At 29.4% G+C, this 15,653-nt stretch overlaps 2 protein-coding genes across 5 annotated transcripts in view; one reads left to right on the top strand and one right to left on the bottom strand.

Annotated features, from left to right (window-relative positions):
- The window catches only part of LOC118202070 (uncharacterized), a 71,884-nt gene extending 69,769 nt beyond the window's left edge, over window positions 1-2,115 (bottom strand). Inside the window, exon 1 of one of the 3 annotated variants that reach the window (XM_085824714.1) lies at window positions 1,962-2,115. In XM_085824714.1, the coding sequence (XP_085680840.1) occupies window positions 1,962-1,965 (4 nt within the window). In that variant the 5' untranslated portion in view covers window positions 1,966-2,115. The remainder of the gene's footprint in view (window positions 1-1,961) is intronic. The other 2 variants (XM_085824715.1, XM_085824713.1) reach the window with 2 other exon arrangements.
- A 234-nt stretch (window positions 2,116-2,349) lies between these two features.
- Window positions 2,350-15,653, top strand: part of LOC118204410 (sorting nexin-8-like) — a 41,913-nt gene continuing 28,609 nt past the window's right edge. Inside the window, exons 1-7 of one of the 2 annotated variants that reach the window (XM_085824709.1) lie at window positions 2,363-2,422; window positions 3,115-3,196; window positions 6,273-6,400; window positions 7,264-7,396; window positions 8,489-8,682; window positions 9,597-9,714; window positions 13,526-13,647. In XM_085824709.1, the coding sequence (XP_085680835.1) occupies window positions 6,299-6,400; window positions 7,264-7,396; window positions 8,489-8,682; window positions 9,597-9,714; window positions 13,526-13,647 (669 nt within the window). In that variant the 5' untranslated portion in view covers window positions 2,363-2,422; window positions 3,115-3,196; window positions 6,273-6,298. Of the gene's footprint in view, window positions 2,423-3,114; window positions 3,197-6,272; window positions 6,401-7,263; window positions 7,397-8,488; window positions 8,683-9,596; window positions 9,715-13,525; window positions 13,648-15,653 lie in introns of both variants that reach the window. The other variant, XM_085824708.1, reaches the window with a different exon arrangement.

Below are 15,653 nucleotides of genomic sequence, written 5' to 3'. Positions count from 1 at the left end.
TGCGCACACTCTTCACTATATCCATGTACACTGTTTTTTTGTCATAAATTAGAAAAATTTCACGAAAATGCATGAAAATTTTGTGAATCTTTAAATCCGGTAAAAAGCACATATATGAAATTACCTGATCGCAAAAAAGTATATACCCTTTCAAAGAATGAACATTTCCACGTATAAAATAAATAAAATATCCAAAAACTTTTACCTCTAAATTATCTATTATAAACGTCACCAATGAATTTATAACAAAACATTAAAAATGATTACAAATACTTAGTGTCAAATACTTAAATTCTTTCCATGCACATTTACTTCTACTCAAACGTATTCCAAAATACTACAAACATATAACTCTCAAAATCACGATCATTAAATAAAAATATAATTAAATTAAAAAACACTACTTAAAATATAAATAAGCATGTACATTAAATTAATAAAAATTAGCTTACAATCCTAATTACTTTAAACTAAATCAGTGCTAATAACAATTTTCCAATAATACCATATTAATTTATATACTCCTTACATTTAGAACAATGCATAAAAATAATATCCTCAATTAATTAAAAATACTAACTTACCTAATCTTCCACAGAATCTTGAGTGCATGGCGGATCACAAAATGTTCATTTTCACCAGGTTTCTTGCACCGCCATTCAAACTATCTGTAATGACCTTCCTTTCACACAATCTCATTTCATTCCCACATATTGGACATTCATACTTATCTGCAATTAAGCAATTCTTTTCAATTACACATAAACGTCGTAAAAATTTCAGATTTACTTTATATACGGCCATGGGATCCAAATATTAAACAACACTGTTTCACAGAACATAGAATGAAACTACTCCTATAAAGTACATCAGATATTTTTACAATATACCCCCTTTTCTGATTAAAGAACAGTGATTTGTCCATTAATGTCACATGACATATCTCATGATCTCTCATTTCCCTCACACAAAATGCGTAATCGGAACTGAAAACTTCTCACATTATTCCCAACGTCCTAGGTAGTAACCTTTATCGCCTCCAAAATGTCGCCAAACTACCTGTTACCATATTCCAAAGATCAGCCTCTGATTCAATAATAACATGAGAACAAAAGCAAGGTTTGCACAAGCGATAATTTTACCCTGTAATCGGTTTACATAGTTCCGAGTCTGCAGGCCTCTGCAGTGAAAAGTCACCAGCACTGTACATACACAACTAAAGTAATAACTTTTAGTACTTTTAGGAACAAAACATTTTACCCGCTTTTATAAATTGATTGCACTACCTGGAGAATAAGCCTTGCACATGTGGATGGAGGCTTTTCTTTCCTTAAAAGTCTTAACCTCCATCAAAGAGTTTGTTCCCAAAAGAAAGACAGGCATGTATTCAGAAGTTATAATTAATTTTAAGACATATTTACTGTGAGTCAGTTACATAAAAGAAGTGCAGGAATACTTTTATTTCGGGCTCCGGTGCGCTCCGGCTAGAATCAAGATTTAAGCTAGAAACTCAGAAATACTGGAGCAGGGCTCTAGCGCAATTTAAGCTCTGATTAAGAGATAGAAATAAAAGAGAAAGAAAAGGATTTCTCATTTTAATTCAAAATTAGAAATGCTTAAAGTTGTTATTCGAATAACACCAAATTTACAATATACTAATATTCGAGAACGAATGATATAGCCTATGTTTATTAATAGTATATATTTTTTATTTCTAATATTAAATAATATTAAAAAAAATTAACTCTATTTTAATGTTACAATTTAATCACATGCAAAGTATGAAATGCTTGTATGGTACACTCTATTTTACATTTTGTTAAATCACATATTCCTTTAAGATTACATTAAACCTTTCAGAAACACAAAATATTCGGGAAAGTTAAGGTGCATACAGATTAACATTCCATTCTCTTTTTCAAATACATTAAATGCTCTCAATATAATATATATGCACTTACTCATAAAATTTTTATGTCACAGCTTTCACTGTATCGTCTTTTATAAGAAGAAATCGTAAATTAGTGACACAATTCACATGTTGACTAAACATACTTCGGCTGTCATTGCAAGTCCATTTAAACACACTTATCACATTTTTGCGCGAAACTTTTGTTGCCAGATATTCGACACGATTATCATTAGAGCTCAAAACGATGCAGGTAAATAATTTCTTGCATTTACTTCGACTTGAAGAATTATTAAATAATCTTAAATCATGATAAAATTATATACATAAACTATGATTTTAATCAAAATACTGTTACAGTTTTTTTGACAATTTGAAATCAACCTTAAAATATAGATGATCTGCACTTATCTTTAGAATCTGTAAGCAAGATTTAAAAGGGTATATTTAAAAGGAGGCGTGACACACACACACTGTGTACATTAGTGATCATGGCAGCGGATTTAGCATTTGGTAATTATATGTTTGAATTAAAATTGAAAATATGATATGCCATCGATGACATTTATTGTGGCTTCAAACACAGTGATAAATTTGTAGTTACAATTGAGTTTTATGCCGAATATTCGTAATCTGTAAAGTTACTTTACATGTAAACAAGGTCAAAAAAACGTAGTAACATTAATAAATTCATATTTTAATATCATTGAAAAATAGGATAATCAGAAATTCAGGAAAGTCTAATTTTTTCATTTGTATTGCAGCTTTTTTTATCTTTTATTTATATTTCTATATAGTCTTACTGTTTTGCTATTAGTGCAACTTTTAAAAACATGAAAATGTCTAAATTGTGTGAAAAATTTCACTTTTTTTCCTGCAGTGATTTGCCAAATTCATAGTTAAAGTTTCTCAAGGGATATTCTAAGTGTTATGTATATGTTTAATAACGTAACAGGTGGTATAGTCAATAAATATTGAATATATCAGATCTTGAAGTATAATCAGCGGTTGCTCTGAGTATTGTGGACCTACAAAATTAAATGTGTAAAAATTTGTGTATGCTGTTAAAAGTACAGTAAAAGATTTCATTAGGGTGTATAAGAAAATATAAAAATTTATCTAATTTATTTTACTTGGTAAAGCTTAAAATATTAAGAATGTTAACATTTTTTGTGTAACTGCTATGTTAATATGCTGTTTCATAGGAATTTGAAAATTTTTTTTCTAAGAAGAGTTTCAAGTTCTTTTTTCACTAAGAAGAGTTCTGGAGAAAAACTGCCAAATACTGTAATATATATTTTATATTCCATAGAGTAATTAATGTAACAAAATCTTTATAGCATTAATTTTTAGTTTAAGCATTGGTTTATAAGATAAAATTTTAGAAATTATTAGTTTACAGTTTGCATTAATGATTTCAAATTTCATATGACTGACACTTGAGCTTTAAGATTTTTTGTTGCTATGTTTTTGATTCTCAAAATGCATTCCATATACTTGTTTGAATTAATATGTACTAGAACTTCTAATTAATATATAACAGAAATTACCAATTTGTATTATTTTGACAAAATGCTGTATTCCTTTATAACTGAAACATCTGTAAAAATGCCATTTCTCTTTTAAGCATGCTAAAAAAATAGTGCAAGTAGGGTTTATAATGAGAATTATTTTAATGACAATTTCTGAACTGAAATGGCTGAATAAAATTATTGTTTTCATAAAATCAAATTATTTTGGATTTAGATTTAAAAATAGTAATAACTTTAGAAAACCTTTTTTTTAAAGCTGTCTAGTTACTGAAGTTCAGAAACGCTTTTTGAATCCCGATCACAGTACCAGCAATAAAATTTGTTATATAAAAAGTATTAATTAATTAAAAGACAGTTTTTGGAAATATATATGTATCACCTTATTACAACAAGAAAACAACTTTAGTCATCAGCTCATTTTTACTGTGATAATGTTTTGAGGGGCGAGGAAGTACTCGTGCAGTGAAAAACAAAAATTAAGTATCATCCTCAATGTAAAGGTCTTAATAACACAAATAAATAAAGGAATTTTTCAAAATTTTATTTCTTTAAAATTATTATTATTTTGCTTTAGTTTAAAATTTTATTTATATTATAATTTTCAGAAAAGAAATCTCATATTGAATGTTTTAAAGACTTCACTCTCCAATTTCTACATCTGTGGTTTTTTTTTAAAGATTTAAAATACTACATCTCCTGTTTCATATTTCATTAGAAATGTTTTTGTCTCAAGAAGAGAGAGAGAGCATCTTCAGAAATTATTTATTGTATTTCTTCCTCATTGCCAGCACAGCTCACATTCCAAATTTCAATACCATTGCATCATACTCGTAGTTCTGTATTTTAAAATATCTCTAAAATAGAGAAAGCATCCACTGAAATGATTTGTTTTATTTTTTCCTCATTGTTAACATAGGACATACTGTTGCTTCATTATTTTGCATTGTATCATTCAATAAATTTGACATTGACAGATACAAAAATATAAAAACTGATGGGTCTGTGAAAATTCTTTCCACCCTTTAGCAATATCCTCTTTTAATTGTGGATTCTATAGTGGATCACTTGCATTCAGTTGTACCTTATTAAAATCTTACCTTTTTAATTTCCTGAGCAGCCTTATTATAATTTGTGGTTTGGTTTATTTAACTACTGCAAAGCACACGAGAGCTATCTGCCTAATGGGAAGGATGACTTTGTGGAGGGCTTTCTGAGGGAAACTGACTCGTATACTTGTTACACATGAGGGGGGAACCATGAAAAAACCCATGCAGCAAGTCTGTTTGCCAGGATTCTAATCCCGGATCGAATACCAGTGTTCGGTGACATTACCACCCGGCCACTGGTGGGCACTGTTATAATTTATATAAGATTTGTTATCACTTGGCATATATTACCTTATAATTTAAAATATTTTGCTTTCTTGTTTTCCTCAATGATCTAGCTGTTGCTCTATTGAAAGGTTATAAAAAAAAATTAAAGTAATTACACAAATTTAGCTAACACATGCTGTATAAATGCAGTTTTGCATGGAAAATCTGGCTATCAGAAGATTAAATCAATTCTTCACAGCATTTAATGTAACTACATTCATGAAATATTTTTTTTAATCCAATGGCAGGTACTTGCCTGTTCAGCATTGACCTTTCATTGAAATATAGCTGTGTATTGAGAATAGTTATGTAAAGGTTTCAAAAATGGAAAAAGAAAAATTTTTGTTCATTTGTTAGGTCATAATAACCTCTGTTGTTTAAATGGAACCAGTATTATCACCAAGTTTGTTGTTGTTGGACAAGCAAAACTAGACAATCTCCATAAATACAAAAATATCTAAAAAGTCTAAAAACAATAGAAGATCCATAAATCATCAAGTTTTAATTAAAAAAAATTGTGAACTTGCTGAGCAAATATTTTAAATTCTTTCCATTATAGGACAACATGTACCAAATAGTTTTCTGTAGAAAGGTATATGGGCCAACATGTTATTTTCAGCATGAAAACTAAATCCTCAGCTCATTTTGACTGATATATTCTTCCCTTTTTACACAGTCGGATGAACTCTTATATCTAACAGATATTTCATTTTTTTAATAATGGAGATGATGTAAATTTATGATCAGTAGACATAACAGCTGTATTACATTCAGTTAAAAATTTGAATTTATAATACATATTAAAAATTAATTTCATACTTATTTTTAATATATATTATCAATGCAAATTCTTAAAGTGGAATGTGTTTATATCTTTTCTTTTTTCAAGATATATACATTTTTTAATACATTTCAAAATTTGATTCATCCTGATTATTCTTAAAGGTAACAGCCATTTTCAAAATGGCAGCACAGTCAGAATTTCACACGAGAGCAATCAATTAATAAAATCTAAAGCAAGACACATCAGTAATGAAACATTTACTTTTTTAGAGAAATTCAATCTTTGTCACTTTTTTCTCCTCATGTACTCAATGGTCTGTTTTCACTTAAGAGATATCTAAGAATTGCACAAACTTGGCGTCCATGGAATATGACACTGTGCATCAGCCGAAACAGACGTGTGTTATGTGCATACCTGGGTTGCCACATTAATACTTTTTGGTAGCATCATGTACTATTTTGGTGACATACTGCTTTGGCTTAATGAATATTTTCTCACCAGTTTTCAGCTGGGATGAGAATAATGTGAAAGTATCTAAAATTCTGAATAACAATCACTCCATCTTTCTCTTATCAACAAATGCTTGTATATATCACTTATTTTTCGTGATATTGTTTTTATTTTCATTTAATATATGCTAATTTTTTTTAATTTACTTTTTAAAAATATCTTAGGTACTGTTCCACCCTTTTATCGAGAAATGTATGATATTTTATGTCCAAATCAAGAAAGTTGTGTTGATCAAGATATGTTTATAAAGCTGCTTGTAAAATCAAGTCTTCCAAAACAAACATTATCACAGGTAATAAGTTCTGTCTAAAAATTTTTACTGTTCATATTTTGTTAAAAACTAATAAATTAGAAAAGAAAAGTGAATGTGATATAGGAATGATAATATTACATATGATTCTTTTTCATAAATAATTTAATAGAATTAGGAAAACAAAAACTGGTCATTCAATACCATAGCGCCAGTCAAAATCAGTTATAGCTGTGTAATGTAAATTTCCAAGCATAATTTAAGTTGATATAAATAGTAATTTATTATATTGTTATATGGTTTTTAATCCAGAAAATATTGCCATGAATAGTATAAAAAAAGTGGCGAAGAGGTGACTGGGAATGAAAAGATTTCAACTGATAATTTAGTGCAGATTCTCACTATGACAGATAGAGGAGCATAAACCGTGTTATTTTGCAACTAAACAAATTATCTATGTGTATAAAATTAACTCGACTAGACATAATTTAGCACAAATCATAATAGCACAAAAAGAAGTGAACTGACCTTGAAAGAAACATTTTAATAGTACAAAATTAATGTTAACATAAGTTTTTTTGTTTGTTTGTTTGTAAAATTCAATTACCTTAAGGTCATAAATGCTTCACTGTTTTACAAACAATTAATCAATATCTTTAATTTGATCATTCCTTCTTGTAATTGTATTAGATTTAAATTTATGATCTAAAATTTAAAATTTCTGGAAATGCCAAATCCCAACAGTTCTGGATTTCACTCTTTATATTGTGTTTTAAAACTTACTGTAACAAAATATTTCTTTTAGTGGTAATGAAAAATAGTCAAATGGTTATAATAGTTAACTTTTTCAATCAAAATTTGAAAATCTTTCTGATTGGAACAAAATGCTTAATTTTTCTCTACAGATATGGGATCTTGTGGATACTCGTCAAGGATATTTGTCACGTACTGGGTTGTATAAAGCTCTAGCTCTGGTAGCATTTGCTCAACAAGGAAAACCTGTTAGTGAAAAACTCATACAGAATTTCACTGGTGAAGGCATGTATTTTTAATATATAGAGACTTTTTTAAGTAACAAATATGGCTTGTAAACAAAATTATAATTATACGTACTATAAGAAATATATATCTGAAAAGAAATAAAATATTAGAAATAAGAAAGAAATAAGTATTTGAATAATTTGTCCTCCTTTATATTTAATATCAAGATATGAAAAAGAATATTATTTCTCTGTTAATTATAATCATCATTTGAATGGACATGCTAGAGGAAAAAAATATTTTCCTAGATTGTTTGTATGTGTATTAAAACTGATTTGAAAAATGCTGATAATTTATTTAAGGTTGATTACTGGAAAAGATTGATATATTTTAAAATAATAGAAAATGGTTGAGCTTTGTTACGGTTACTTGAGTTACATGCTAGGCCTTTGTGTTTCAAAGCATTTATTTAATTTTAAAATAAAATCAAAAAGTGTCTGTCCAAATTTTAGAATGAAAGTCCATAATATCAAAACATTATTTATTAATCAATATAAATATTTGAAAGCCACTGGAATGCTAAATACCAGATCATAGGTATCAGAGGTAACACATTATCATGAATAGATATAAAAATAAAGGCCTGGTGGTGCAGTGGCTAGCGCATCATGCAGCGGCACCACAGGTCCGGGGTTTGATCCCCGGGCTGGGCAAGGTTAACTTGGCCTTTCATCCCTTGGGTCGATAAAATGAGTACCAAATTTACTTGGGAACTAAACACTGGTGGTCCTGCGACAAGCTGACCATTTGTTCAGGGCATATGCTTACGTACCCTAGGGCCCACGGTCAAAATAGCAGATTTCGGGGCACTTGCTGGCTTTGGCCCGCTAGGGCTGTTGCGCCACTGAGTTTAGTTTAGTTTTAGATAAAAAATAATAAAAATAAAATATGAAAAGAAAATGCTTCTTTGTAATAATAAACCAATTGCTGATTTTCTTAATATAACATTCATACCATTATTATTATGGCAGATGATGTTTTTGACATATTAAATTAAATATTCTTGAAATATTTTTATATAAAAGCTAAAATCTTTTAGAAATTATTTGCTTAGTTTTGTCTTTGGATGAAATAGTACTTTTTTATTAGAATTACCAAAGCCTTCTCTTGGAGATTTAACTGATCTTCGAATTTTGAGTATACGTCTGAGGAGGGAGAAAAATCCTATGCGCTTAGGATTAACCTACCATGAGATATGTGCTCTGGACACAGTTTTAATTTCATTGGTTCCCGAAAAGAAAGGATTATTCCTCAAGCATGTAGAGTATGAAGTTACTAGTCAGGTATAGTGCTGATTTTTTAAAGTTGAAATTATAAGTTTCAATGTAAAATTAATTCTACTTTATTTAGTAGTTCATTCAGATCTGTTTGATGCTTTAAGTAGGATAAAATTTCAAAGCAATTATTGTTCTTTTTAAAGAATGTAGTGAAATTTTTTTTAAAATGTTAACAAGTTGAACTTCTGTTAAAAGAAAAACAGGGCCTACTATAGACACTTCCTACAGCATCCTACCATAATACAGTATATTAAAATATCATCATTGAATTTTTTAAAATTCTGTACATCTTCCCTAAACAGGCCTGCCATAAGAGAGAGTATGGATTATTAATTTGAGTAAAGTGCATGAGAGCTTTCAGCCTAATTTCAGTTATAGTTTAAGCCAAGAGTAATCAGAGGAGAGAATCCAGTAGCCCCCTCCCAACTTTTTAAAAGAAACTTTTTTATCAACAGATTTTAAATACCTTGTCCATAAGGAAAGAGAAAGATATCATTACACTCATATGTGTCAAAATAAAATTGGTTATAAAAATATTTTCTTTGCAAATAATTTTATTTTGATTATATTATCAATCAAGTTTCACTGAAAATAATAAAAAGCTACTTATGCATTATTTATATGTAATATTTTTTATGATGTGAACATTTTTTTTCCTTTCTCAGCTAAAAATTAGATTTGCAGTTGAATAAATTTATATTTTCATGAACATTTCATTCAATACTATTGTCTGCAGGCAATTACTTTGAAGCTGTATGAAAAGAATAATTTTACTCTAATGTTTTTAGCATTTTTTCTTCTCTAGGATTAAATTTGCTCCAAATTATTTTTTCTTCTTCTTCTTCTTCTTCTTTTTTTTTTTTTTTAATCTGATATTAAATTCTGCTTCGTATTTAATGTTACATGCAATTTTATTTCAGAGAAATAAATCAATTGTTCAGAGAAGGTATAATGATTTTGTGGCTTTGCATGAATTATTGCTGCAGAAATTTCCATACAGGTTAATTCCACAATTACCTCCAAAGAAAGTCATGGGTGGTAAGCAAAAGACTTCAAATTTTAATTTACTGTAGCTTAATTCAATAGCTATAATTTACATTCTAAATGTAATTTTAATAATATTTTAACATAATAAATACTTATTACAGCAATAATATTATTCAATAAGCTTATTACTCAATAAAGAAAACTAATAATAATAATAGTGATTAATAATTTTTAATAATAAAACTGTCAAAAAAAGAATTTAATTATAACGAAACATATCAGGCCTACCTGTCTAAATTGAGGAATGTCATCATAGAGGACTTCCTAATTAAAGCAGGTTCATATTCACATTACAAGTGAGGAAAACTATAAAAATACTTGTACACCCAGCCTGTTTTCACAAGGAGGAGTGTAGTTAATCTATAGTATTTCAGCTGAGTGTTCTTTAGTAATCTAATCAATTAAAATGCGAAGCAATGTTTTTCTGACATTTTAAGTGAATAGAGAATCAAAATCATTTTTAAGCAAGGAAAAGAAATAGAACAAATTGGAATAAATTTGGCCTGAATTTGAATTTTGGAAAAACTTGTGGGGTTTTACTTGCTCAGGAACTATTTACTCCATCAGACATGAATTGTTTTGCTATATCTTAAGTAACTAAAAGCCATGAAAAGGTTTTAATAACCTTTTCTATTAAACAGAAGTTAGAACATAACTGCATATTCTTTCACTAATATCAACCACACCTCATGATGGTGTAACTAAAGTAAGAATCAAATTTAATTTAAAATGTAGTATAGTAGTCAAAGACTACACAGTTAAATTTTAATCTAAGCAGACTCAGAAATTCTTACTGGCGTATTGAATTCAAATGTTGGCAGTTATAACATAAAACCTAATAATTGCAGCTTATTAGAGCTGGCAGAAACTAACATAACATGCCCTTGAAAGGGAGCAACACACTCTGTCTTGCAATTCAAAAAACTCTTTAAATACTAGCTGATTGATTTGCATTCTGGTGAGAAAACAGAAAAGGAAAGTTATTATAAAGGCTAAAATTATAAATAACTGGTTAATTTGAGTAATAATCTTATAATGTTCACTAGCAGAATTTAAGTAATCACAACAAAGATCTTTAACCATTTGAAATTCTAAACCTACACATGAGCCAACTTTTACAAACATTAGTGTAAAAGTTTAAATTGAATTTAAAGTTTTACAGAAGATTCACTTCTCTTGGGCAAAATTTGAAGTCTGTCTAAGAATGAAGAATTATGCTATACTATTTCAATCTGTCATCTCCTTCCAGGCATTATTTTAACAAACCTCCCTTTTTAAGAATATCAACCAAAACTCATGATGATTTAATTTCTTCTTCTTCAGTTGTAATACAGCCTTATTACAAGGCCATTTCAGTGACCTTCATCCAATAGATCTGATCAGTTGCTACAATCCACCAACGTCTTGAGATCTGCCTCCACACAGTCTATCCATCTTGTGCGAGGTCTTCCTCTTTTCCTGGTACCCTCTACACTCACAGAGGTTGCCTTTTTAACAGGGTTCAAGTTGTCATATCTAAAACAATATCCAAGCCTTCTAACATGATAAGATTTGATGACTTGGACAATATTAGGTTGTTTGTATTTTCTATAGATTTCATGGTTAAACAAAATTCTCCGTCTATTATTTTCTCAAACTGAGCCATATATTTTTCAGAGTATTTTTCTTTCAAAGATTAGAAGTCTTTCTTCATTAGAAAGTTCATTTAGAAAGATTAGAAGTCTGTTTGTTAATGGTTATGTACAGTCAAATTTAATTTAAAACATAGCGTAGTAGTTAAAGACTCTCAATAAATTTTAATCTAAGCTGGCTTAGATATTGTAACTGGCTTATCAGATTCAAATGTCAGCAGCGATAATGGAAAGCTGAATAAATTGCAACTTATTAGAACTGACAGGAACAAATGTTAAAGTGAATACAAAAGACAGAAACAAACTTTTCCTTACAACCCAAAAGCCTCAGTTTAAATACTAGCTAACTGATGTATATTCTGGGAGGAAATGGAAAAGTTAAAGTAAATGCTGAAATTATAAATAACAGGTTAATTTAGTTAATAAGCTTATAAGTTGATCCCAGCATTTAAAGGGAAATTTCTTTCATATTTAGGTCTATTACTTTGTCTTTTCATTATTGCTTGAATACTTTGAATGCTACTACTGTTCTGTTATCGGGACTGGGTTCAGAAATGTATGAATGTATGCATGTGTATATATACACACACACATACATTTGTACTTTCATATATACATGCATACATGAACACATCCATCCATCCATACATGCTTACATACATACTTTTTTGAATCTGGCCCTGATAACAGAACAATAACCCTTTGAATATTTGAATAATGTTCTGTGTTGGGATGTTTTACATTAGAGTACAAAAATTTTTAAAAAAATGCTTCTTAAAAGAATAACACACACACAAATATTTCTAGGCCAATTTTCATATGTATCAATCAATAAATCTGACATTGATTTAAAAAAAGAAATTAAGAATTTCAAAAATAGACTGATGTAGACAGCTTTTTTCTAGGAGCAAAGCCCCTCAAGCCTGCTAGTAAAGTTGCTTATTGCATAATTTTCTATTTTATATTTGTATGTTTCTTTTTCATATATTTATTTCATGTTTTATCTTTTTATGATGTAATTTTTTTCTTTATATTTTATTATATGAACTTTTATTTGTGCAGCATTCCATTTCTGGCCATAGATACTTTTTAATGGAAAAAGTGTTGCTTAATGTGATCACAATTGTTTACAACTGTTCTGATAGTCTTAACACAATAGTAACATTAAATAATTAGGACATTTTTTCCCAAAAATATCAAAATAATTGAACTAATTTGATAGAAATTGAAAAACAACATACAAGTATACACATTTGTAAGATTTTGGTTAGAAATAAAAGGTAAAATAATGCTATGTCATTAATAGTAGATTGCTTGCAGTTTTTACTCAACAATACATTTACAAACTGTTAATGTTTATAATACTGCTGGAAATTATCTGACCAATGTTTTAGTAATAGCTAATCCTAATAAGATGATTACCTCTCTGATCCAAGCTTCAAGAAGGAATTTCTTATAAATTTCATCATTCAGTCAAAAGTTCTTTTGCATATTGTGCCTGGATGTATTTCAGAAATTGGCTGCATTTCAGAAACTTCTGTTCATTGTATGTACAAGCTTTTAATTTCTTGCAATTCATGCTCATTGGAGATATTGCATCTTATTCCTGAAGTTCCTTTTTTTCATCATTTATTTATAAATTGTCTTAGTTAAAACAATTCTTCGTTTTCATTTTTTAGATATAATTCCTGAATATATATTCAACAAATATAGCATGTCAAAGAGGTTAGTATTCCTTTCTAACTCATTCAAATTTTTGTATACTATAAAGAATTTTGCCCACAGCAACAATATCCGTTCAACCTGTCGTGAAACTATCATTGAAAAGAATTTTTTCTTTCTTTATCCATTTTAAATTCCATTTATTGAAAATTGTGGATATCGCCTGTACTTTTGAATTATATATTTCTAAATTTATTTCCTAGTTTGTTGACTTTATTTCAACAGGAAAAATGTTTTGTCTAAAGTTTTTGTAACATCATATGACTTGCTGGTTGCAAATAGGTTCTTAATGCATTTGTATACAACTGAGCGGGACTCTAATAATTCATTAACAATATCCAAATGATAGTATTATTTATGATCACATTATGCAGCAACTATTATATTAATAAAATATATAATCACAAATTTGAATAAATAGTTGCTATATTAATGCATTTTCTATGCAGCTGATAACCAATTTATAGAAGAAAGAAGAAAATCACTGAAACGCTTCCTGAATTTGCTTGCAAGGCATCCTGTAATATCAGAAGATAAAATATTACATTTTTTTCTTACATTTTCAGGAACAGTATGTATGAATATTTAAGATTTATAATTATTTCATAAGAAAAAATTGAATTTAATTAAATAAATTTAATTTAAATACAAATTTAATTAAATATTCTTTGTGCCATTGCTGCAAGGAATGAAATTTAAATTTAAACAAATTTAAATTTTAATATTAACAAATACATATAAAAGTAAAAAAGCAAATTTAAAGCCAAAATTTAAAAAAAGAAAGCCAAAATAATTTTTAAAAAATGTGCAATGCTTCTGAATTTAAATGATATTGTAAATTGGTTCGAGAATTAAATCTTTTATATGTTTGCACATATTTTTAAAATTATTTTGGCTTCCTTTTTTTTTAATTTTGGCTTTAAATTTGCTTTTTTACTTTTCTACATGTTTGTTAAAATTTAAATTTAAATTTGTTTAAAATTAAGATTTATAATTATATATTATTAATTATACTTGTTATAGGTGATATAATTCAACAGGAGCAATAAAATACACCAAAGCAAAGTTTTAAAATCCTGAGGCACTGCTATAAAATTTGAAAAAAATTTATGTAGTTTTGAATTTTTAGTATGGAATTTGATATTGCTAATGATTTTCTATATTTATAATTTTCCACATTCAAAAATGAATCTAGATAGTTGGAGTTTAAAATATCTAGAATTCTTAATTGTCTGAATTGCTTGTTTATGAGAAAGAGAGAAAGAATTATAGCATTGGTATAGATGCTGTTACAATTCTCAGTGCATAAGTTCAGTTCTCTCAGATTATATGCAGGGCTGATCCTAGCTGGGGGTACGATGGTACATAGCATGTGGGCAGCTAAATTTAAGGGCAGTGAAATGATTATCAAACATATTGTTGCGTTATTTTTTTTCCTTCACGTTCGTACGGGGTTCGTAGATTTGGAGTGAATAACGAAGACACTTGATGAAGTATCGAAACACACTTTTATTTACCAGTATTAATCAGATAGCTCCAAAATCACTTTTACAGTCATCCAACTGTTATAAACAAGCTGACATGTTCAGCAACACAGCCTTCACACTGTCAGGCAATAACGGTGGAGACAGCTTCACCGCAAAGAACCTGAGTACAGCTCCCAACTCTGCTTGGTCGTTCTCAGAATTCCACATACTCTTCACGCGATGCATTCGGCGATACACGAGAGTATAGCTCTCGACTCAGTGCAGTCTAGGACAAAACTCAATGATGCACTAATTCACGATGTACTAAAAGACTCTCTCGATGCACTCGACGACCAACTCGGCGCTAGACTTCGAGACACTCGCTCAATGACTGACTATCAGCTCGCTAAATGAGGCATATGGACTCACACTGGCTAACTCTCCGCATACCAGCAGGGTTTATATAGCTGTTAACTGGTGTTCGAGAACATTCTGGGCTAAACTGATAAGAATTCGTTCCAGAAGGTTCTCCATCCGTCCACAGTATGTCGCCAAATGGTCAATTTCTCACCAAATGTGGCAACCCTAAAACTGCTTTGCGGGGAAGCCATCTTACCACGCCTGTACATTTCATAACACTGCTCCCTCCCAAGGACTGCATGTCCCGGGCTGTACAACCCTTGGTCAGAAGCCAAATTCGATACAAACAAAACATTTTAATACATACAAATAACATAACTAAAGGAGCAAATATTTATGCTTATCACAGTATGAAGATTCAGTCCTTTCAGACTTTTCATCCACAGGAAGATCTGAGACAGTTTTTTCACCACTCTGTAGTTCATTCTCAGCAGGTATACTGTTCACCTCGGTATTTTTAACAGATGTACATGCTTATTTTCCTTCGTTTCCTGGGAACCAGCTCCAAATTCTGCATCAGAGTCATGAACGGAACCTGATTCTTTATAAACAGAAGCATCCTGGTTTGGAATCAAGTCCTTGTCTGCAAAATCTGCACTATGATACGCAAACATAGTTTGCAAAGTGGGTGAATTTTCTTGCAATAATGGAGCACTCTGCATAAGCTGTACATCGGCTTTTTCCACCTCCG

Source organism: Stegodyphus dumicola, chromosome 10 (genome assembly GCF_044657685.1).
Source record: "Stegodyphus dumicola isolate Sdum_Otavi_A_Nest chromosome 10, ASM4465768v1".
Classification (NCBI taxonomy): Eukaryota; Metazoa; Arthropoda; class Arachnida; order Araneae; family Eresidae; genus Stegodyphus; species Stegodyphus dumicola.
Note: the sequence above shows the minus strand (reverse complement) of the source record. Positions and strands in the feature narration are given on the sequence as shown.